The sequence below is a fragment of the Sparus aurata genome, chromosome 9 (genome assembly GCF_900880675.1).
Source record: "Sparus aurata chromosome 9, fSpaAur1.1, whole genome shotgun sequence".
Classification (NCBI taxonomy): domain Eukaryota; kingdom Metazoa; phylum Chordata; class Actinopteri; order Spariformes; family Sparidae; genus Sparus; species Sparus aurata.
In genome coordinates, this window is record NC_044195.1 from 17,189,302 (window position 1) to 17,211,220 (window position 21,919).

Genomic DNA, 21,919 nt, shown 5'->3' on the forward strand with positions numbered 1-21,919 from the left:
GAGCCGAGACATAATAGAGTTGGCAGACATGACATTTAAGGCTCTGTATGACTTGGGGTAAGAAACATTGTCTTTGTGTGACTGCGACACTAGAAAAGTCTCATCAAATGCTTTACTCTGAGTGAGTACTTGGAGCAAAGAAACTCATTTGCAGACATAATGAAAAAGAGGGGAAAATCACTGTTTGAAGGATTAAAACAGTGCCCCAGGGCTCCACCTGCTGGATCTGTACCTTCTGTGATGAATGATTATGGCGCCAGAGGCCATATCTGTCCCACCCAGAAAATCCAATGTATCACGTTGGTCTATTAGTCATGTGGTGTTAGCTTTGCAATAATTATATTTTGGGTTTCAGCTGTCATCTGGGTGATGTGTGAGGCAAATTTAGTTCAAGGAAAATAAAGAACAAAAAGCACTCTGTGAGTAATAATCAAAAGAAGACTTACGTGAAGTAACTCGAGATACATGGACGTTATAAAGCATCATGATACATGTGTGTTTATGCACATCTATCTTTTATTCACGTACTTATTTAGAGGCATTTAAACCTATGGTAAATATACAAATCTATTACTGCATAGAAAGTTAATTACAAGTGACTGATTTGATTTGAATGTGTTATAACATAGGCAAAACACACTTGTCCAAATGGTCGCAGGAAAGAAAAGAAAATACAACGAAAACCATGAATTCAATACGACAATATAACGACACTTGGACATATCTAAATAAAAATATAACACAAGATAAAATATAAATAAAATAATATAAAGAGAAACCAAACAAGGTGATGAAGACAGGACAAAAGCATTGAACAGACAAAAAGCAGTTTGTGTGTAAAAATGATCAGATTCACTACAGAATGGTGTGGTCTGTGGTCTGATTAAACTAAATTTGAGTTAATTTACCTTCATGTAACCTATGTCAGAAACTGGATCAGCCGCGTAACTAAGCCCCGCCCACACCCCCGGAACAGGAAGTACCTGCTGCTGCTGACGTTGGTGCTAATACATAGTGGCGATGGCGTTCACAGACCAGACCCTTCAGGACCCGACTGATAAAGAAACCTGGGATAAACTGTCGTTATGGGACCGCCGCACCGACGCCATGGCTCCGCTCACGGAGAAACAAATGGACTCTGTCCTGGAGCTGCGAGCCGCCGCCGAGACGCTCTCTGTCCCGTCAGAGGTGAGATGTCACTCAATAGCCAGACCGCTAGCTACCTAGCTAGCGAGCTAACAGGGACGCTAACTTACTTTTTAAACGTCAAGTGATGTTAAGTGAGCCACGTAGGTTCCTCTGGGTGAGCTCAGTTTACCTCCATGTAATGTAAACTGTACATTAAAGTCAATATAGCACGTCACTTTAACTTATAGGCTAACTCTCACTAGCACTCCGCCACGTCAACCCGTCCAACTAGCTTCGTATGAGGGCTTGTTTGATATGTTCAAAACAGTGAGCCCTGCTTTCCTTGCAGTTGCCCATCGAGGACTTGTGCAGCCTTTCGTCGCGGTCCTTGCAGTCCCCCTTTACAGCGACTGTGCCCGCATCAACAGAGGACGTCCTGCTCAAGGGTTTCCAGATGCTTGACATGGAGAATGACAGGATAGAAACAGCACAACAGGTGACATGCCTCTGACAGCAGTAAACAGCACCGTAGCCAGGCAGACATACTCTGTCACAGTAAGATGCAGGCTTTTAATACGATGCTAATTTGTGTTGCAGTTTTTTGCCTGGTTTGCCAAGTTGCAGGCAAACATGGACCAGGATGACAGCGTAAAGTACAGGTGCTTACCTTTGGAATTATTTTACCCTACACCTTTACCATGCTGTCTTACTGTTGTTTGGACTTGTTACCACCAGTGGTCTTCAAAGTCGTGTGCCCATGTTACACCAAAGTCGAGCCAAAATCTCAAGGCACACCTGTATTCAAATCCTCACAATATATACTCTGTGGATTGTTATCTAATCACATTGTAGTGTAGATGTTTATTTTTCGGTTCCCACCACCATTTGCATACCACAGGTTGAGACTGAGAAAGTAGTTTATTAGAAGGATAAATCAGAAACAACCGACCACACAAAGCAAAGCAGTGTTATTTACAGGTCATTGTCATTTAAATGACAAACACAGCGTGTGTCACATTAATATGCCTGTTATCTCACACACCACGTCCACCCAAACACTCCATCGTCATATGCTAGCCTTGTTTCAGTCGGACGTCTGAATAGCTGCCAACAGGTTGAATTACATGGTTTGAACTTCAGGATGAATACCTGCAATTTAAGTATGACTGTTCCTAATACCAGTTTAAGATATCTGTAAACCTCATTCTGTCCAGCGGTGTGTCATGATATTGATATGGCAATACATTGCTTCCTCTTGTGATACAATTATCCATACTATCTGTACTCTGTGATTCCCACTACTTAAAACTTATCCAGGATATCCAAAAAGAAAATGGAGATTGTTTATTTGTATTATGTCTTATCAGGGTTAGATTATAGATATTTAAACTGGAATTACAGCTACTCATCATTCAGTTGCAGATACATGTAATGATAAACATATACATGAGTGCCAAATGTAGTGTGAATATTTCTAGTCTAGATATTAATACAGATATTAAAATTAAAGATTTGAGTAGTCAAAGCTTAATCAAAGATATTTTGAATAAGTGGCAAATTTACATTGCAGATATCAGTATTGAATATCCATTCTAGCTAATAAATGTTAAAATACTGCCATATTGCCATACATACACAAGCATATGACAGCAAATCATAAGCCGATGGAGAACTTTCAAGTTGGTTTTTAAAAGTGTCCACAGTTGTGACAGATCTCAGGTCACCAGGCTGTGTGCACCACAGAAGAGGACCAAAGTTACAACAAGCAAGGCAGAAATCAGCTGCGTTTCTTCTAAACTGAAATTATGGATGTCACAGCTGCTTCTTTTGCTTTTGAAAGCTGGTTGAGCACATCTGCTGTTACATCCCTGTTTAACGTTCGGTCAGCAGTGTGACATGCTTCAAAGATTAACTCATAAACAACATTGCGTCCAGTTGTCTGCTCAGTGATAATCAATTAATTAATCAGTCAATCAACCTTTACTTGTAACAATAACATTGAGTCAATGCAATGAAAAGGAAAAAGCAATAACAATGTGAAATATATACAAAGAAAAGTCAGCTTAATAAAAAACTAGAAAACTGTTGTTTTACATTCAGACCCATACAAACCCTTAAACTTAATTTAATATGTATATATAATTAAATAATCAAATGAAAAAGAAATGGTCACAATTGAAATAAATTAATGTTAATAAAATGCATTTGTTTAAAACAATTGCACTGTCAAATAGCTGTGCAAACCAATTGGTCATCATCTTTTCTTTGCGTAAACAAACAATATGTCTACTTTCCCATCAGGAAAACCAGAGATGATCTGAACTGCTACCAGGAACAGTGTGATGCTATTCTGAAAGATGTCAGTGCTGCTCTTGAACACTTGGACTCCCTTCAGAAACAGTATCTGTTTGTGTCCAATAAGACCGGCACCCTGCATGATTCCTGTGAACGACTCTTGAAAGAGCAGGTAAGCTGCACGCTGTGTTATCCATCTATCAACCCAAGTAACATGATAAGCAGATAACTGAGTCTTGATCAGCGGAGAATGTTTAAATTGTTATTTCACTGAATGTATGTCTTACAGGGACATCACTCCTACACTAAGAAATCTCAGAATTAGCTTTAATGTCAGTGTGGTGTAATCTCTGGAGCTGGTCTGAATTAGGAAACTGTGTATAAACATCTTTGGTAACACCCAAAGGAGTCACTGGTGATTGGAGAGTGGAAATACTATCTAGTTCAGGACAGCATGACACAGATAAAAGCTTGTCTGATTATAAAATCACCAGCAAGCATTCTGCAGGCCAAAAAAATCACTCTGCTGCTCATTCTTTATGTGGCATATTTAAAATCGTATAGACGCTGCAGTTTTTTGTTCTTTTTTTATGCAGATAGCTGCTTACATTCACAAATATATGTAGATTGTACTCTCAGAGGAACATTTTGGAACTGAAGTGAAATGAAACTGTCTTTTCATATTGTATCAACTGTGATTTGTTGTTCTCTCTCTTCTGCAGTCAGAGCTTGTTGACCTGGCAGAGAGCATACAGCAGAAACTGTCATATTTTAACGAGCTAGAAAACATAAACACGGTAGGATGGGTTTTATTGTTGTCTTCATCTTGGAATATGCATTGTTATTTATGAGCTTATTAGATTTTAACGAAATATTGTGATTGAAGATCAGCAATTATTGTTAGGAAGTTTTAATGTAAGCTACAGTTCCAGTTATTTCTGAAAAGTTTCATAAAACGAACTTGAAATTGAGTTTCACCTTCTAAACCTTTCAAATGTGAAAGTTAAATCTGTGAAAGTCGTTTAATAGATTTTACTTTGGACTGGTTTCAAAGTTAAAGCAACACATTTCTGGCAATGATGACTTTGCCAACTGAAAGAAATGTTTTGATTACAAAAAACCAAGAGAAGGATTATAATTGTTTATATTTGGAATCATTTCAAACCAAGCTTTTCTCTTTGTCTTTGCAGAAACTGAACTCACCGACCTTGTCTGTAAATAGCGAAGGCTTTATACCGATGCTGTCGAAATTGGATGACTGCATCGAATATGTTTCTTCACATGTAAGTAGTTTGCACTCTCCACACAGTTTCTGTCTGTATGTGCAGATCTCCTTTTAGCAACAGTGATGGAATAATTTAACACGTAGGCATGTTTTTCAGTAGTTAATGTGTTTGGATGCCTTCTGTGTAATTAATGCATATTTATGCCATGCAAGATCTAGATAAAATACTGTTGACTTGTGCTACCCCTGTACTATGATCTGTACTGTGTGATCACAATTAAAGCTATCTAACACTTGCTTCTTTTGATTGTTTGCAGCCCAGTTTCAAGGACTATCCAGTTTATTTGGCCAAGTTTAAACAGTGTCTTTCAAAAGCTATGCACTTCATGAAGATCCATATTGTAAACACTATGCAGAATCTCACAAGCCAGTTAACAAAAAGGGTAAGGAAAGTCACATTCCCACTCTCTTTTACAGTCCATGAGAACAGATAGAGGCATCGATACTGTTTGTGCAGTCCATGATCAATTATTTATTTATCTTTCTCCCCCAGGATCCAATGGGCCTGGCCAATGCAGACAATGCCTTTACACTTTACTATGTAAAGTTCAGAGCAGTTGCACCCAAAGTTAGAGTGAGTATATACTTTTTAATTACCCATTAAAGTTATGCATAGACTATTTTCTCTAATAAATTTGTTTTCTTTCAGTCATTGATTGAACAGATAGAGCAACGAACGGAGAAGATTCCAGAGTGAGTATCAGCACTTTAGCACAGATAAATGATCAGCCAGACATTGTAACATTTTTTTTATCTACACTCCAATACAGTTGGAGATGTATGCACCTTTTTAAAAGTTGGGTTGTGATCTGCCAATAAACAAGAAGAAGAAGAAGAAGAAACCAAATGTCCCTTTCTTACGCATAAACTACAAGTTATGAACTTTTAAAATGCTAAAAATGTGAAATGATCTGTATCTGCCTTGAGAAGCTGGTATTTATTGGTTATAGGTAAAAAATGTGCATCCCTAATTTTTTATTATTTTTTATTTATTTTCTTAATGGGTAACTCCACCAGTATTACACAATAAAGTATGTTTGCAAGTCTTGGGAAGAACTACTCCATATGTGGAAAAAGTGATGTCATTCAGTAGCTAAATTGCACTGTGGGTAATGTAGGCACCAGGTTTTCAAAAATGCGTGGATTAAAAAAGAAAATATTTCTGGATTTGCTGTAGTATTTCTACTTTCTTTCTAATTGATTTTTAGACTGTACATAATGAATATAAGAATATTATATGAGTGTGATGCTACACCAGTGGACTTATTTTCAAAACTCATTACATTACCCACAATGCAGCTAAGTCACTGAGTGACATCACTGGAGGCGATTTATCAGATTACATGCAGCTTCCTCCAGAGCCACAGAAGGCTTTATTCTATTTTTTCCCATATGCAGTAGAACTCTCCAAGTCCTGTAAACATACTAGCAAATGTAGTATATAAAATAACTTGGTTTGTTTCAAACTGGTGACGAAACCCTTTTAATGAACTCATCCCTCCATATATCGATGTGAGCAGATACCATCAACTCCTAGATGAAATCCATCAGTGCTACCTTGACCAGAGGGAGCAGCTCCTCAGTCCCAGCATTACATCCACCATTACTGACCTGACCAACCAAAACAGCAAAGACCACTGCGCTCTGGTAAGATTCATTCTGTTCTAAGCTGAACTGCCCTTAGATTACAGTGAGGTGACATTTGAACTTGCAGAGAACGGACATCGTGCTCCCTCTGGGATATTTTCTGGAGTGGTTGGTGCAGACATAAAGCTGTGCACGTGATAAATGAGTGTAATCTGAGACTGTGTACAGCGGGCGTCCAAAGCTTACTCCTGTTTTGTTCACAAGTGAATTGCTGCTCAGAGTGCTGGTTTTATGCTCTGTCATACCTCATCTGTAAAGCAGTGACTTCTGTGCTGTTCTCCTCCAGCACGCAAAATTGTATCTGACGTAAAGGTTGGCACAATGTAAAATATTTTATTCTAGTTTGATATTTCAGAAATAACTGATCCAATATTGCCACCTGGACAGCGTGTGTATTCTGATGCTGTGCTGGCATTTAATAACACTTCAGTAATTGGCTTGATGGGGATCCTATAATTAAAGGTCAGAAATTCATGCAACAGATGTCGTCACGGCGGCACCATCTATCTGAGATTTTTTCTTTTAATGAAACTGCATCTCGTTAATGATTGCTGTAATGGGTGCCTCTATGCTTTATGTGGGAGGATGTGTTTGCTCGTTTGAAGTGGGGCCAAAGCAAAGTATTGGAAGGCACTGCAGCGGGTGATCATTATGTGTATTTGTACAGGTTCGCAGTGGCTGTGCCTTCATGGTTCACGTGTGCCAGGATGAACACCAACTGTACAATGAGTTCTTCTCTAAACCCACGCTTAAACTAGAGTGAGTATCACCTGCCTCACTCGTAAAATAAGCACTGAACACACAGAGACACACACACACACACACACACACACACAGACAGTGCGTTTGCTTAAGGCATGGCACTTCAATATAGATTTTAAGTTTCACTTAATATGTTAAGTGCTTGAATTACCAGCTTAAACAGCTTGGGTAGACAACTCGTATCATGATTTGAGAGCGTTTTTTTGCATAATTATTTTTAGGCTTTACTTATCCCTTAACTTGAAGCTTAAAATGAGCATAAAGTGTAATTTTAGACTCCCCTCAGTTGTACAAAGCAATTTAATGGTGTTTAATCTCCGACAGCGAGCTGCTTGAGAAGTTATGTTTGTCCCTGTATGATGTCCTCCGGCCTCTCATCATCCACATCATCCACCTGGAGACCCTGTCGGAGCTCTGCAGTATCCTCAAGAATGAGATGCTGGAAGACCATGTTCATAACAACGGTAAAGTGGAGCCTTTTGTTCTCATCAAAGCTTCTCACTTGTCACATGGTGTGTTAGATTTTGAGTTACTGAATATCAGTTGTGCTGGAGTTTGGATCCGCGTTTTAAATTGGGATATTTTCTCTTAATTTGAAATGTCCTCTGAATCTCTCCAGTTGCATTGAGGTTTACTTTGTGTGCAGGACTACTTCTTGGTCTGTTTCTCCCTTTTACCAATATTGGTGCTAAACTAAATTCATTCGTTGCTGGGTTGTTAATCTAACATTTAAGGGATGATTTTTCTGAACATGGCACAGTACCTTGCTTTTTGGTTCTTATTCGCTTCTCACCCTGCTGTTGAGATTTCACTTTAATATACACTAACTTTATACTGAATAGCCTGAAGGGACTTGTATCAGGTGTTTGTTAACAACAAAGTGTTGGACCAGAGGGCAAAGTTTGTCGTGATTTTGCTTTCGGTTCGACTGTAAATCGGCCTCTTGTGTGCTTTTATGTAGCCGCTCAGTTGGGGGCCTTTGATGCAGTGGTGAAGCAGATGCTGGAGGATGTCCAGGAGAGGCTGGTCTACAGGACTCACATTTACATCCAGACTGATATCATGGGCTACAACCCAGCTCCGGGGGATCTGGCCTACCCCGAGAAGCTGGAAATGATGGAGGCAAGTTTTATGTGCTGTACGGGGTGTGGTTTTTACAGTGTGTACTCAGCCCATTTTGCACAATATAGATGTTTTGTCTGCTGCAACTAACTGAAATTTTCATTACCTTTTTCTTGTAGGTAATGAATGTTTTCATCAGTCACTAATTAATTGATTATTTTGATTAAAAGTTAGTCTATAAAATGCCCAAAACGGAAGAATGCCCATCAACAGGTTACAGAGTGTAAGATAATGTTTCTTAAAATGTGTCTGTCTGGTCAAACAAGCATCTGCAGGTTTGTGAATACTGTTCATGTTTTAACTTGAATTATATTAATTGAAGCCTTGTAAGGTCACTTGGCTTGTGAATATGTGAACATGAAATTGAAGGTACAGTATGTAGAAGTTTTAGTTTAAAACATTACAAAACAAACATCATAAACCAAATAAACAAAAATTATCACCAGAATGTGAAGCAGTATTGATGATATATCAAAGACATAAATGTGTTTAGTTGCAGATAGCTAATAATATTTACATGGAACCAGCTAGACCCGGCCTGTTTTCTTTCAAAATACCACTCTGAGCTCCCAGTTCGGACAGCTAGCTGCATGGCCAACTGAGCTAAGTTAGCAGCAGTTAGCATTTCATCTCTTGTGAAATACTGCCCCCTACTTGTTTGGAGTATGATTTTGAGAGAGGGCCAATTCTTACATATTGCACTTTTAAGTGTGCCTTCGACTCTGGGCTGTTTTAAAATTCCCATGTGTGTTACACCCATTTTGTCAACATCAAATCTCCTTGATTTTGCTCCTGTTTCTCTTCAGATATTTATTTTATTTGTTTTCTTTCTGCAAAATGAACTACATTTTATGACAAACTTTTACAAATATTCAGATTTTCTATTGAAGCGATGGAAAAGAAAGCGACTTTGCAACTTTTTTTCTTAAGGTCTTTGAGAAGTCTAAGGTAAATTATGCAAATTTAAAGCTCTGGGCTCAGTCTTTGGTCTTGTGATTATCTGAAATGTTGTGAAACAGTGATGAGCCTTAACTTATATTCATCTACTTAAAAATGTGTTACATCTTCCTACATTTTCTAACAATGAAGTCTCTCTGACGTTCGTCCTCCATGGATTATTTAGATGATTGGCTTTCCGTTCTTCCTAAGACTTTGCAAGTTCACTTTTATTTTCTGTTAATTTATCCTTAAATCAGGAAAAAATCTGACCCTCCAGAATCTCAAAGTTTTTGTCTGCTTTTCTTTTTATTGTCGCCAATAGAGAATTGCTCAGAGCTTGAAGGAAGAGCAGATGAAGCAGACGTCACAAGAGTCCGTGTTTTCTGATGTTCAGCTTGAGGACCCGGATGGTAGAAGAAACAGTAATGCTGGTCTGTGTTTCCAGATTGTGACGCTTGTCTTTTCTCTACTTTTGATGTTATTGTCATTTGCCTGATGGCTCTTCCTCCCTTTCGTTCAATGAATATAGGAAATGTGGAAGCATCAAGCCTACAGACGACGATCTCTCCTGCTGACCTGCATGGCATGTGGTACCCTACAGTCAGGCGAACGCTGGTCTGTTTGTCCAAACTCTACAGATGTATAGACGTGAGTCTTCAATTTCTGTTTCTCTAGTTTCTGTTTTTTTAATCCTAAAATATGGCAGGATATGTAGAAGATAGTTCTTTCCACTTTTGCATCTCTTATTCTTGTGTGTCTTACTGTGATTTGGTCTTTTTCCAGAGAGCAGTCTTCCAGGGTTTATCTCAAGAGGCCTTATCTGCCTGCATCCAGTCGCTGCTTAAAGCTTCAGATATCATCCTTAAAAACAAGGTTGGCACACACGGTTAAAAATAGCGTATGGTTTTGTATTTGTTGCAAATGTTTTGAACTTTTTCATTATTATCAAAAAAGAAAGAAATGGGCCTTTTTTCGACCTGGTGAATAAGATCAGTTTCCTCTAAGATAAAATGTGCTCTGATATTCAAAGTCATTCCTGCTACAGGATAGTTAACTAAAGCAGCTGGGATGTCATTTAAGGTTTATTTTAATGGCTGCTTTATTATGCTCCACAGAGTGTTCAGCAGACCATTCTTTATTTATGGGCCTCTCTCACCTTCAGATTTGCTGTCTATCTGTGCTAACTGGCCCGTTTCAACCTAACACTTCAAATTGAAGCAGCAGCATCAATCCTCAGAGGACGTGTTCCCACCCAGTTTTGATGATGTCCATTTCCAATGTTTTTAGTCGCTCACTGAGCAATAAATGGTTTCAGCTGGCTTTTTTGTCACAGTAATACGTCTCTCTCCAGCTATGGTTAATCAGCAGTTATTAATTAGACATATTCCCTTATCGTCTTGGAGCCTGTGCTTTCTGTGTTCTCTGTGGCTTGGCTAGTCAGCAGATGCCCTTTTTGTATTGGCAGCCTGCAGTGTGGATTTAACAGTGTGCTATCACTTTCTGTAGACGCAAATAGATGGGCAACTATTCCTGATCAAGCACCTGCTGATAATGCGTGAACAGATTGCCCCGTTTCACACCGACTTCGCCATCAAGGAAATCTCACTGGACCTGAAGAAAACGCGAGGTAACATAATTAAAGGCGGTAGGAGCATTGGTGTTCAGCTCCATAAAGCCAGTCATTACATTCTCATGCTCATTAAGCAACTTGTGCCTATCACATGCACCAGTGGCAACAATTAATGTGGAAATTACAGTGTAATCTAACACCATAATGTACATTAACTGATGGCTCATAGGGCAGATTTGCCCCTCCTATCACCCTCATCTCAGTCAAGGTCATATTAAATTTGTAGCACTAGAGGGCACTCTAATTCTACACAGCTCAGATTTAATCTCTTTGTGCTCAGATGCTGCCTTCAAAATCCTGAACCCTAAGGCTGTTCCCAAATTCTTCCGACTTAACAGTCACAACGCCATACTTGAATTCCTGTTGGAGGTAGTGTTTTTTTTTTTTTTTTTGCTTGTTTTATTAAACATACCATACGCATTATATACTTTGATAGCACCCTGCCTTAAGGGAAATGTCACTTCTGTGCTAAACCCTTTGTCTCTGTGGCCCCCAGGGAACACCGGAGATAAAGGAGCACTACATTGACTCTAAGAAGGACGTGGACCGACACCTGAAGTTCAGCTGTGAGCAGTTCATCCAGCAGCAAACTCAGATCTTTGTGGGGAACCTTGAGGAGTTTCTCAACAAGGTAAGTGTTGGAGCAAAGGCAGACTTAGCCCAGGGCAGCGACAGCTCATCCTGACCTTCATTTGTTTTGTTTTGTTTTGTTTTTCAGCTTTCACCTTTTTAAAAATCCTTTTAAAAATAATTTGCTTTTCACTGATCACTGAAGGTCTCAGCAGTTTACTACAGATAAGATATCTGTTTTTCATCTCGGACTTGTAATTATGTTGCTAGGTGTTAGTGTGCGTATGCATGTGTTTTATTGTGTTCTGAATGCTTTAAATGCTGTAATTGTACTGCAATAATTAGTTGCTGTTTTTTTTTCTACTCACATCACTCATTGTTTTATTATCATTCAAGTAAATATTATTCTTTGTCTAATTAAAAACTCAGTAGAATTGCTTTTATTCTTCTGCTTGTTTTGCACTGCATACAGTAACAACCTCACAATTAAGTCTTTTCAATTTATAATGTTTTGTTTTTACTGTGTGCACTCAGGTTGCAGCGCTTAAAACAATGGCTATCCAAGGTGGTCCCACATACAGTCTGTCTCAGCAACCTTGGGCACAGCCAGGTGAGATTTGTCTCAGGAAATGCCACTGGCATCATACTGTAATTCATCAAATCTTGTATAGCGAATGCTAGAGGGCATGTCAGTGTGTTTTTTTTTCTCTTTTTCCTCAGTACTTTCTTTTCCTCTTTTCAGCAAAGATCAACGATATTGTGATGGCTACCTACCGGGTGATGAAGAGCAAGCTGCCAAGCACTTTACAGAGCATGTCCTTGTACTTAGCCAACAGAGACACAGAGTTCATCCTTTTCAAGCCTGTCCGGGTGGGTGGCAGAAACGCTTGTTAGTCGCATGCACTGCATGAGGCAATTTCTTTTCATTGTTAAAGCTCACAGAATTCTTCTTGCAGTATTTACAAAGCGGGGATGCCATGTGTTTGCACTCAAAGGTCCAATTAGTAATTATGATAATAAGTTACTGGCATTAATGCCTGTCAGTCGATTTCAGGGAGATATACAGTACAGTCCTGTGATTTAATTCTAATCTTTGGCTTTGAGATTGGGCCTTTAGCTATAAATTATCTGTATGATTGAAGTCTAATAGAGAAATCTTTGTGCTGCCTGTGTACTGTTCATCAAGGTGCCAGGTTTAGCTGAATGAGAGCGAAACAAAATTCTAGTGGTTGACATGGAAACAAGATAGCAAGGGGACGTAGGCCAAATGGAAATGTAGTATTAATTCCCCCCCAGCACTCAGTAATAGGATGGCTTTTTTCCACAGACTAACATCCAGCAGGTATTCCAAAGACTGCACGCCTTGCTTCAGGAGGAGTACAGCGGAGAAGACCTTCAAATCATCGCATGCCCATCTACGGAGCAGGTACAGCACAGCAAGGATTAGCACAGCCTGAAGGCGCCTGACATAGTTTTAATAATGCCGCCGCAACATCCAAAAATGCTGAGAGCCACTTCAGCACGGAAATGCTTGATAACGAACGCCGGCAAAGTCACGGTGAGCACTCATCGTTTTTTTATGACTCTCTTTCAGATTAACTTGCTGCTGTCTGTGAATAAGTAATGTCTGAGTTTGGTGATGCTGCGGTGCACCCTCTGGATAGCAATGAGATGTTGCAACTCCAGCCATGACCAGGAGCTGTGAGGCTGAGTAGGCGAGTTGACCAGAGAACCGTTCCTGTGCTGTGAGCTGGACCAGGAGCACTCCACTGACAGCAAAAAAAAAAAAAAAAAAATCCTGCACAAGGCCAAAGATTCTCTGACAGAAGCTCCAGTAGCGTCAAGTATTTTGATGTTCAGGTAATAACCAACAGGGAAGTGGAGGGTGTTATTTTTGGGTACTGACTTGATCATTTTGTTTGACTCAAATTGAAGGTGGTGTTGGTGTTACGGTTGTTTCATGGAGGAGAAATCCATTTTGACAAGGGTGGGTTTGTGATCAGAGTTGCATCTCTCGTACACCAAATTGTTTTGAATCAAAATAATTTGCGCACTATGTGAGGGTGAGAGGAGGGGGCGAAATGTATTACGAGTGTTCAGACAACGACACTCCGGGAGGCACTAAAGCGTTGTTCATCAGCCAAGTAGCTAATGGCCAGTAAAGAGGCTCGTATTCAGATGCCCAGACTCCCTCGTTGGGTTTGGGAGGATAACAAGAGAAACATGCTGCAAAATATTTTAAGTCAAATATTTTTTAAAATGGAACATTTGGTAAAACTCAACGGTTGCCTGATGTGCTATACAACACTCAGGTCCAACAGGTTTCCCCCTCACAGCAAACATCCACACATCTGTTCTTCATTTGTCACATGTTTTCAAAGGTCCAGTTTGAAGGATTTTAGTGGCATCAAGCAGTGAGGTTGCAACTTCTAGTGCGTTCATGTGGCGTTGGAAAAATCAGAAACATTTCTGACGGGGAAAATTCATGTGAACGCCCCCTCAAGTTGGAGCAGCAACTTGGAAAGTCTGAGAATATTTTGGTACTGGAGATGCCGAGTTGACTTCACATGACACTAAAACATGGACGACGAAAGTAAACATTGTGTTAATGACAAGATGCGTATTTGTGAAATATGTTACATGGCTTTCATGATCTGTTTAATTTGCTCCAAAAAAAGAACTGTAAACATCCGGCAATGTGTTGTTTGTTAAAATGTAAAATATCGTCCATTTTGCTCCCACATTCTGATTTAACGAAACATGAACATGATTAACTTCGAAGAACGACCTCCCAAGTCAGGAAGTGGGACTGTCTGAGGAGCAAACAAATGCAAATATGTAAAAAGAAATACATTAAATCTTATGTTTTATACGTTTTCTTTTTTATAAATGGGCTGATTAATACTGATATACTTTTGGATTGTTGACCTTGGCAGTTTTGCACTGTATACTGTATGATTTATGGGTGTGTTTCCTAGTAAGAAAAAGTGACAGGACAATGTCAATGTAACCTTTGCTTTGGTGTGTCCCCTGTAAAATGATCTGTACAGTTCTTCTATTTATTAACATTCTGATTAAAACAAAGGTTAATGACGTCCTTTTAGTTTTATTTCTCTAAAGCACTTTGTCATTGATTTAAATTCTCGGAACGCTACAGTACGAGTCACTTCACACAAATGAGAAACTGCCATTCAAGGGCATGGCCGGCTTTAGGGGGTCTTCTTGGCAGACTGTTGCTGCTCCATTGGCAGCCGCCGTCTTTCCATCTGTGAGATGAGGCTTTGCCGGGGCTTGACCTTCCGCGGACTGACAGTCTTTTGATAGGTGATGAGGGACTGGATGTTCTGGAATAGGACATTGATCTCTGCACTCTTCTGCTGCAGATGCCTCTGAAGCATGTCAGGCCCCGACAGCGTTAGACCTTTGCCTTGATTCAGCTATGACAGCGAGGAAATATAAAGTGAAGCAGAATGAGTGATTTTGGCCTGTTGGGTCTGCTCTTCGCTTGTGTTCCTGCTAGCACTACAAATGATTATTAATTTCACCAGCCACACTAACTTACTTTCGGATTTGCCCTGACATGAAGCTCTACGCTGTGTGCTCCAGAGGTGAAGTGATGTAGATGTGCTCCTGGGATTTGATGCGGATGTTCAGGTTAGGGGCTCAGCGTCAGGCCGAGGGGGCTGGTAGAGCTTAGCATGAATGTGACGCTTAGTGTCCAGTCAGCTCCAGTGTTTCTTCAAATCCCCTGTGTCACTGTTGTAGGTGCGTCCCCATGGAGTCAGATTCACCCTAATAAAGAGAAGCAGCGTGTGAACAAAAAAAAGCCCCTCAGGGGTTTCATTGTATCACCCAGACAGGTTGTTATTTCTGTCTGCTGCCAGTTTTATCAATAATTAAACCAAACCTGAAATGCTTCTACAGAGAGAGAGCTGCTGATAATTAAATAGGTTTTAATTACAAAGCAATGTGCTGGTTTAATACTTATATTTAGGAATGATTCCACAACCGATCCCACCAAATATGGCCATTGTTGTGATAGCAGGTGCCCCGTGCTTCGCTGGAGAAAACTGCCTGAATCTCAGGCTCCTGATGATTGTCTTCTAGGGCCACCACACCAATCGGCTGATTGGACGGCAGACACGAGAATGGCAAGCCTTCCTGATGGATAGCTTTTAAAAATATCATTAAGGTGAACAATCGAACATGCAGTATTAATGATATGTCAGTTAGATTCAGTTTAAAGGATACCACATCCACCTCCGTCTGGAAAAATCCCAATAAATGTTTGACCGTTGTTGTAGTGTTTGACCAGCGGCGCTATCCTCTGTTCAGCCAAACGGATTGAATAATTAATGTTGGCTTCTATACTCTCAGATGTAGGCATGGCAGGGTTTCAACACATGACAATACCTTCCACCCGCCACCTTTCCCTTTCAAAGGGAAAGTGTTTTCAGAGTCCATGATCTCTATTTCAGGGAAAAAACTGCCTTCTTAGAAGCTTCATCTGAGGGTCCATTGTGTAGGGAGGTAGATACTAATTGGTTGGGTCCTGTAATGTAGTTAAAGGTGTCACGGCATGGATAAACACAAGTAAAAGATGGGTAGATGTAATCTGTCTGTAGATATCTGTCTGCTTGATGGTGTATGTGTGTGTAACCTGCTTTAGGGGTCTGACGATCTGAGCTCCTTTTTAAATTCCAAACCTTTCAACCTGCTGCGTGTCATGGAAATTGTAGCTTCAGAGATTCAATGGCATGGAAATCTAATTTAAAAACCATTTAATGGTTGAGGCCAATAATGGACAAGAGCGATCCTGACCTTTGATCTCTCTGCATCGCTGGGTCTCGATCAGTCACGTCCCCCCCCCATGATAACTGCTTCACCCTTCAGCAAGAAGCAAGATCTCTGATGATTTCAGTGCCTTGTCACAGGAGAACAACTGGCACAAAGGGAGAGAAGAAGAAGAAATTCTACAAAATGACTGGAAATGTGGAATTGCTATGTATTCATAGTTTCAGTATTCTAACTCATCAATTAGGTGAGAAAATAGCTGCGAAAAACTGTTACTGAACACAGTGTTGACAATCAAATGCCACATCTTTTGTAACACTGACATCTAACTGAATGCCTTTGGTTTTCATATTGTTATTTCAAATGGTTCTTGAAAACATTAATGTCACAAAGAGTTCACAAATTCAGACAAAATTTAAGTGTCCATTATTCAGAAATGAATATTTAAGTGGCTCTGCCAGTCAAATACTGTTCCGAGTGAAGTAAAATAATCATGTTGCTCAAACTGGGTCAGTGAAATTCACAACACCAAAATCTAAGAAAAAAAAATGAAAATCTGGAAAATCTGTTTTTGATTACAGAATGCATGAAAATGTAAGTTAATGTTTATTTCTTTGGCAAGTGACCATGTCACAGTATAAGCACAATAATGCCTTTCGACTTGTCTGTGTCGGCAAAGTGAAGGCTAGAGCCGCTGCCTCTGTCCTTTGGTGAATCACACTCAACCAAAAATGTAAACCTCAAAATCACACGAAAGAGAAAAGTCAGGGGATCACCGAAGTCAGAAGGCTTCATCCTCTGGAGATCATGAACGTCTATCCAAAAAATTCACGGCGGTCACCCAATAGCCCCAATGTGGCTGACTGACCAACATTTATCTTAGTGCGCAATTGCTGTACCAAAAAAAAAAAAACAGTTTTTAAAAATGCTCTGTTGCAAATTTGTCCATGAAAATTCCACAACTTAATTCCAGATGTCTTTAGCTGTAATAGGTATGAATTTGGCTGGATGTCTCACATAGATGAGGTTTAAATCATCATGGCTTCCACGATCATCTCAGTTGCAATCTTCACACATTGGAGCTGAATGTAAGGCTTCATTCACCAACAGCAAAATGAGCAAATTCACACTTTGAGTTCAGTCGTTTTTTAAAATTTTTATTATTTAACATGAGCGCCCCCCCATACTAATAACAGTGCTAGATGCTACACGCTCAGTCTCTCACCTAGAGTCTCTTGGGTCCTCTCGGGTCAGTCTCTCGGGTCAGTCTCTTGGCTATCCTATCACCGGTCGCTGGGGACTCCTGCTGCTGATGCCAGCCCTCGCAGCAAATATTCAGCACAGCCTGCGGGGATGGCTCTGATGAGTCTGATTCACTCGTGGTTGGAATCATGGTAGGATAGACACATTTCTTCGCACATTTTGCTTTCTTAAAAGACACCAACACGTATACGGCATCCAAATATTACAGTTAATGAGCTATTCATGAGGCATGTTGTCGTCTGGCATGTTTTAAAACAGGCAGCAGAAGCAGACACAGGCAAGCTTGGATACGAGACAAATACAGACTAATTGCATGTTCCCTGAATGAATTTATATTCATAAGAGAAGAGAGGAAAGGAGCCGTATAAAAGTGGCATTTTTCCTTCCACACCTTGTCCAGATTACTTAAAGACACTTCAGTTTCTCCTTGGCAGGCTGCGGGAGTTTGGGGAGTTTCCATGCTGAGCGAATCCAACACTTCATTATCTAGGGATATCTCCAACTCAGACTTCATGTTTTTAGGGAAACGCTCTGAGGAGAAAAAAAACAAAGACACTTCATAATTTATTAAATTCTTTGAGGTCTTTAACTTGTGCTTCATGAATAAGTCAAAACCATGTCTCCAGACACCATGTCATATCATCTTTCCCTCACAAGATAAAACTTACACTGTGACAAGGACAGGAAAAGCAATGCAAACTCAAATCCACTATTTCTTCGCCAATTATAAAATTATCTCTTAAAAAAAAAAACACAAAAGGGCCTCATGTATGCAAATTGCATTTATGCACCGTTTGTCTACAGTTTCTCTACAAAGTGCATACCAAACGTCGGTTTAATGACAAAGAGATATTCCGTCAAGCTCAAAGAATCCTCTCCTGCTCGCAAAGCTTTCAATTTGTCAAGGACATCAACACTGCGGCTGAGAAGGAGGAAGGTTTTGCAAGTTAGAAAACTTCGGTGTGGGTTTGTCATTGCAAACCATCTTCTGGGTTTTGACTTCACCCCAAAGTGAAAAAAACCCACATATTTTTCCATCTAGATTGTTTTTCGAGTTGCGGAATTTTGGAGATATCGGCAGTAGAGATGTCTGCCTTCCCCGGAATGTAACAGAACTAGACGGCACTCAGCTTGTGGTGCCCAAAGCTCCAACAATACGCATTTGGATATTCAAAAGCAATGTCTCCTCTCAAGAAAAATCCTGACCCAGTTACTTAAGATAATCTACAGACTTTTGTTGTGAGCGTGGAGGAGCCATTTACCTTCGGCTGAACTACAGAGCCAATCGCAGTGTTCGAAAAATTCCATCATGAAAAAAGAAAACTTAATTGTATTTTAGTGCGTGATGTAAACACAGTGCATACAATATATTAATCTACATGAATCTAGTGTTCTTCAGTCCTCCCCTTCGAGACGTGTCCCGGCTCCAACCCACCTGCTTCAGGTAGTCAGCTCGTCATCAAGCTCTGCTAATGCCTGCTTGCAACCCATTCATCTAAGGTTCAGGTGTGCTGGAGCAGGGTATCAAGGAGACTTACAGCGAAATGCATGTTTTATGTTTCCATCCCTCGGTAATAACAACAGTTTGTCTAATGTAAGTTTGCAGGCCTGATTTACCTCTCAGGCCCAAGACTGAAGCAAACGACAGCTTGAGTTTACCCCCAGAAGCTCCAACCAACTGTGAATTCTCACACAGAGATAAACAAAGCAATCGTTTTGGAGCCCAACATATTTTCAAAGTATAGATTTACAAGCGTAACAATGTTTTTTTTAACGAACAGAGATGCTTTTATTCTGCCCCTTTCTCCAAGCTCTGTAGATGTATGTTACTTCATGTTTTTAAATGACTTGTCTGCACAAAAATGTTATCAATCTGACCTTTAAATGTTTTTGGCACTCAGAGCAACACAAGCTGAATGCCATCCAGTGTCGTTCCATTATATTTTGAGAGAAGGCGGGCATCTCTGCTGTCAATATCTCCCAACACAAGACAGCTCACACCAAAACAATCAATATGTATAAAAAGCACCACAGGTAAGAGGACAAACATTTTGTTTTTCATTTTGGGGTGAACTGTCCCTTTTAGCACACTCACCTGCTCAGATGTCAGCCCCACAGTCTTGTGAGGAGCTTGTGATGTTTCTTTGCCCGGGTATTAATAGTCTGCAAATGCAAAAGGAAATACCTCGCTCAGACGTTTGCAGCCAACCGACGTCAGAGATTCCTGGTTGACATGAGATGTGAAGGAGCTGTGCCCTGACTGCACTCGTCCTCGTGTCTCACGTCAGGCTGTGTAGCGGTGCTGACTCTGGTATCCGCTTAATCAGCCCACACATGCAATAACTCACGCACCTGTACACCGAGTACAATCCAATACAGCTGCCCTGCAACAACAGTACCAACTGTACGGGGAGCATGATGTTCATTTTTGGTAAGTTTTTGAATCAGATAAGTGTGTTTGAAGTCAAATTTTGGACTGTGTTTAAACAAAAAATGTAGTTTTTTTTAAAAACAAAAGAATAAAAGACACACAAGCAGCTTTCTCCTCTTTTTATTTTGTTAATATTTTGCTTTCTGTCTTGGACGTCAATTAGTTGCGCTGCTTAGTCTCGTCATTTCCTCCAACCCTTTGTTTAACAGTCCAGTATTTGTAGCGTTGAATCCGTCCCTGCTGATTTACCTGGTGAGTCAAGTGATGGCATCCGCGTCTCTGTGATGTCCTCTACTCGCCGCTGTACAGATGTGAGCAGACAAACCTCACATGAATTAAATAAAAAGGAGAAGAAAAAAACAAAACAAAAAAAACCTTTGAGTCGGATGAAGAGAGCGGTCAAACGGAGACGGCATGTTTTGCTCCTCTCGTACCATAGCAACCGCAGAATAATGGGCAACTGTTTCCATGGCTGACACGTTAACAGAAAACGGGAGAGAAAAGAGCGAAAAGTCTACCGAGGTTCTTTCAAATCCACCTCTTCTTTTATTTGATGTTTTTTTTCTTAAGTTGTTTCTCACTGTTGCCTTTACATTCAGTTATTTCACTCATAACATTACACTGTTAAAGTCGAGCTCATCTTTTCATCTACAGCATATCAAAAAGTTGCTTTATGTTTTTTCATACAGTTCCCCCGTGTTTTTTTTTTTTTTACATTTTCTATTTCGATTCACATGAAGTCATCTGTACTCATCCACCACACATGTTCACTGCTTGTGGTTAGTCGTTCTTTGGCTGTGTAAACATCTGCTTTTCATGCCAGTGAAACCCGTCAGATATTTAAATATCCATCAGTCTTTTCAGCCCCTATCGTAATCTAGAATAGAGTCAGACATTAATGTCCCTGCTGGCAGGGTCGTAGCCGGGATATTAATAACACCGAGGTCATGAGTCGTAGCTATGTGGGACTCAGGGGCATGTCCCCTCCGAGAAGATTCTGAAGACTATCTCATAAATCTGTGCATTTTGAGAGTAACTATGATCACTTAGGAAATGAATGTCAGTGCCAACTTTTAGCTGAGAATTGGACCAGGATCCAGCACGAGATATGTCACAAACATGGACAGTTTTGTTTTCGTTGTTTGCTCATGGGTGCGGGTTAGCTGGGCAGGGATGGAGCAAAAATACTTGGATGGATGGATAATGGAATGTAATCTTTGATTTGGGAAATGATAACATGTCCCACAGACTGAAGGAAGCCGTATTCAGTTGTTATACAGGCATTATAGAGAATGTCTTTCAATGAAATATATAATATATATGCACAATATGTCCTTTAAAGTAGAGTAATACAAGAATACTCACACTAAAAAAAATGTTAAAAGAAGAGCCATTTTTAATTACTGATCAATGTAAATTAATGTTAAATGATGGATAGTTTTAGCAGTTGTTACTTCAATTGAAACTGTGATATTTGACAGTATACACTAAAGGATGGAGAGAAAAAAGAAAGAGAGAACATGACCTCGGTGTCCTCGGTGGTTGCTACAAGCCTGTCTGGTGGGCTAGATTTCTTTACAGACAGTAGAAGTAGTAAACACATTACATTGTACGCAAACACAGCGCAAGATCCACATCACCTCTACTGTTCCCATAGATCATGGAGGTGATTGTTTGTGTAATAAAAGCCTGTGGCAGATGGGGGGGGAAAAAAAAGACAATCTATGCGTTAGTGCTACCTTTGGGAAGACCCTCTGCACCGATGGCTGCATCTATTATTCAATGTGTGAGGGATGTCGAGGGTCCGGAACAATAGTCTTCGCCCTTGAGGTGGCCCCTCGCTTCATGCAGGTGCGGAAGGTCATCGAGGATAACACCGGTAATCTTCCGGCACAGCGTGGAGAGTACATGGAGTGATGTGCCTGCGATTTCTGGTCCCTTTTCTTTGAAAAACTCTAAATGGTTTCTACCGACGATGATACATTTTGTGCTCAGGCAACACCATGCTCCGGAGGAAGCAAGAGAGGAGTGAAAGAGAATATTCATGTGACAG

At 40.2% G+C, this 21,919-nt stretch overlaps 1 protein-coding gene and 1 long non-coding RNA gene across 2 annotated transcripts; one reads left to right on the plus strand and one right to left on the minus strand.

Moving 5' to 3' along the window:
* The first annotated feature begins 981 nt into the window (after positions 1 to 981).
* cog3 (component of oligomeric golgi complex 3) lies at positions 982 to 14,472 on the plus strand. The gene is made up of 23 exons (XM_030429031.1): positions 982 to 1,188; positions 1,478 to 1,624; positions 1,726 to 1,787; positions 3,430 to 3,595; positions 4,146 to 4,220; positions 4,614 to 4,706; positions 4,966 to 5,091; positions 5,202 to 5,282; positions 5,358 to 5,401; positions 6,229 to 6,355; positions 7,023 to 7,114; positions 7,442 to 7,581; positions 8,079 to 8,239; positions 9,501 to 9,609; positions 9,708 to 9,826; positions 9,962 to 10,051; positions 10,685 to 10,805; positions 11,089 to 11,177; positions 11,305 to 11,439; positions 11,913 to 11,988; positions 12,121 to 12,248; positions 12,706 to 12,804; positions 12,973 to 14,472. Exons 1-23 carry the CDS (start codon positions 1,021 to 1,023, stop codon positions 13,000 to 13,002), a joined length of 2,478 nt encoding a protein of 825 aa, XP_030284891.1. The 5' UTR covers positions 982 to 1,020; the 3' UTR covers positions 13,003 to 14,472.
* On the minus strand, positions 13,265 to 20,285 carry LOC115588417 (uncharacterized). The gene is made up of 7 exons (XR_003985346.1): positions 20,116 to 20,285; positions 19,531 to 19,598; positions 17,827 to 17,966; positions 17,398 to 17,517; positions 16,200 to 16,320; positions 14,941 to 15,550; positions 13,265 to 14,815 (listed from the first exon to the last, which is right to left on the minus strand). It is a non-coding gene; the product is annotated as an uncharacterized LOC115588417 (long non-coding RNA).
* Positions 20,286 to 21,919: the final 1,634 nt, after the last annotated feature.

Excerpts from the sequence above, each read along its gene's own strand:
- cog3 (XM_030429031.1), top strand. The coding sequence starts at position 1,021 with ATGGCGTTCACAGACCAGACCCTTCAGGACCCGACTGATAAAGAAACC. Across the intron at positions 9,827-9,961 it reads AACTCTACAGATGTATAGAC|AGAGCAGTCTTCCAGGGTTT; the intron begins GTGAGTCTTCAA and ends GTCTTTTTCCAG. Across the intron at positions 12,805-12,972 it reads CATGCCCATCTACGGAGCAG|ATTAACTTGCTGCTGTCTGT; the intron begins GTACAGCACAGC and ends ACTCTCTTTCAG.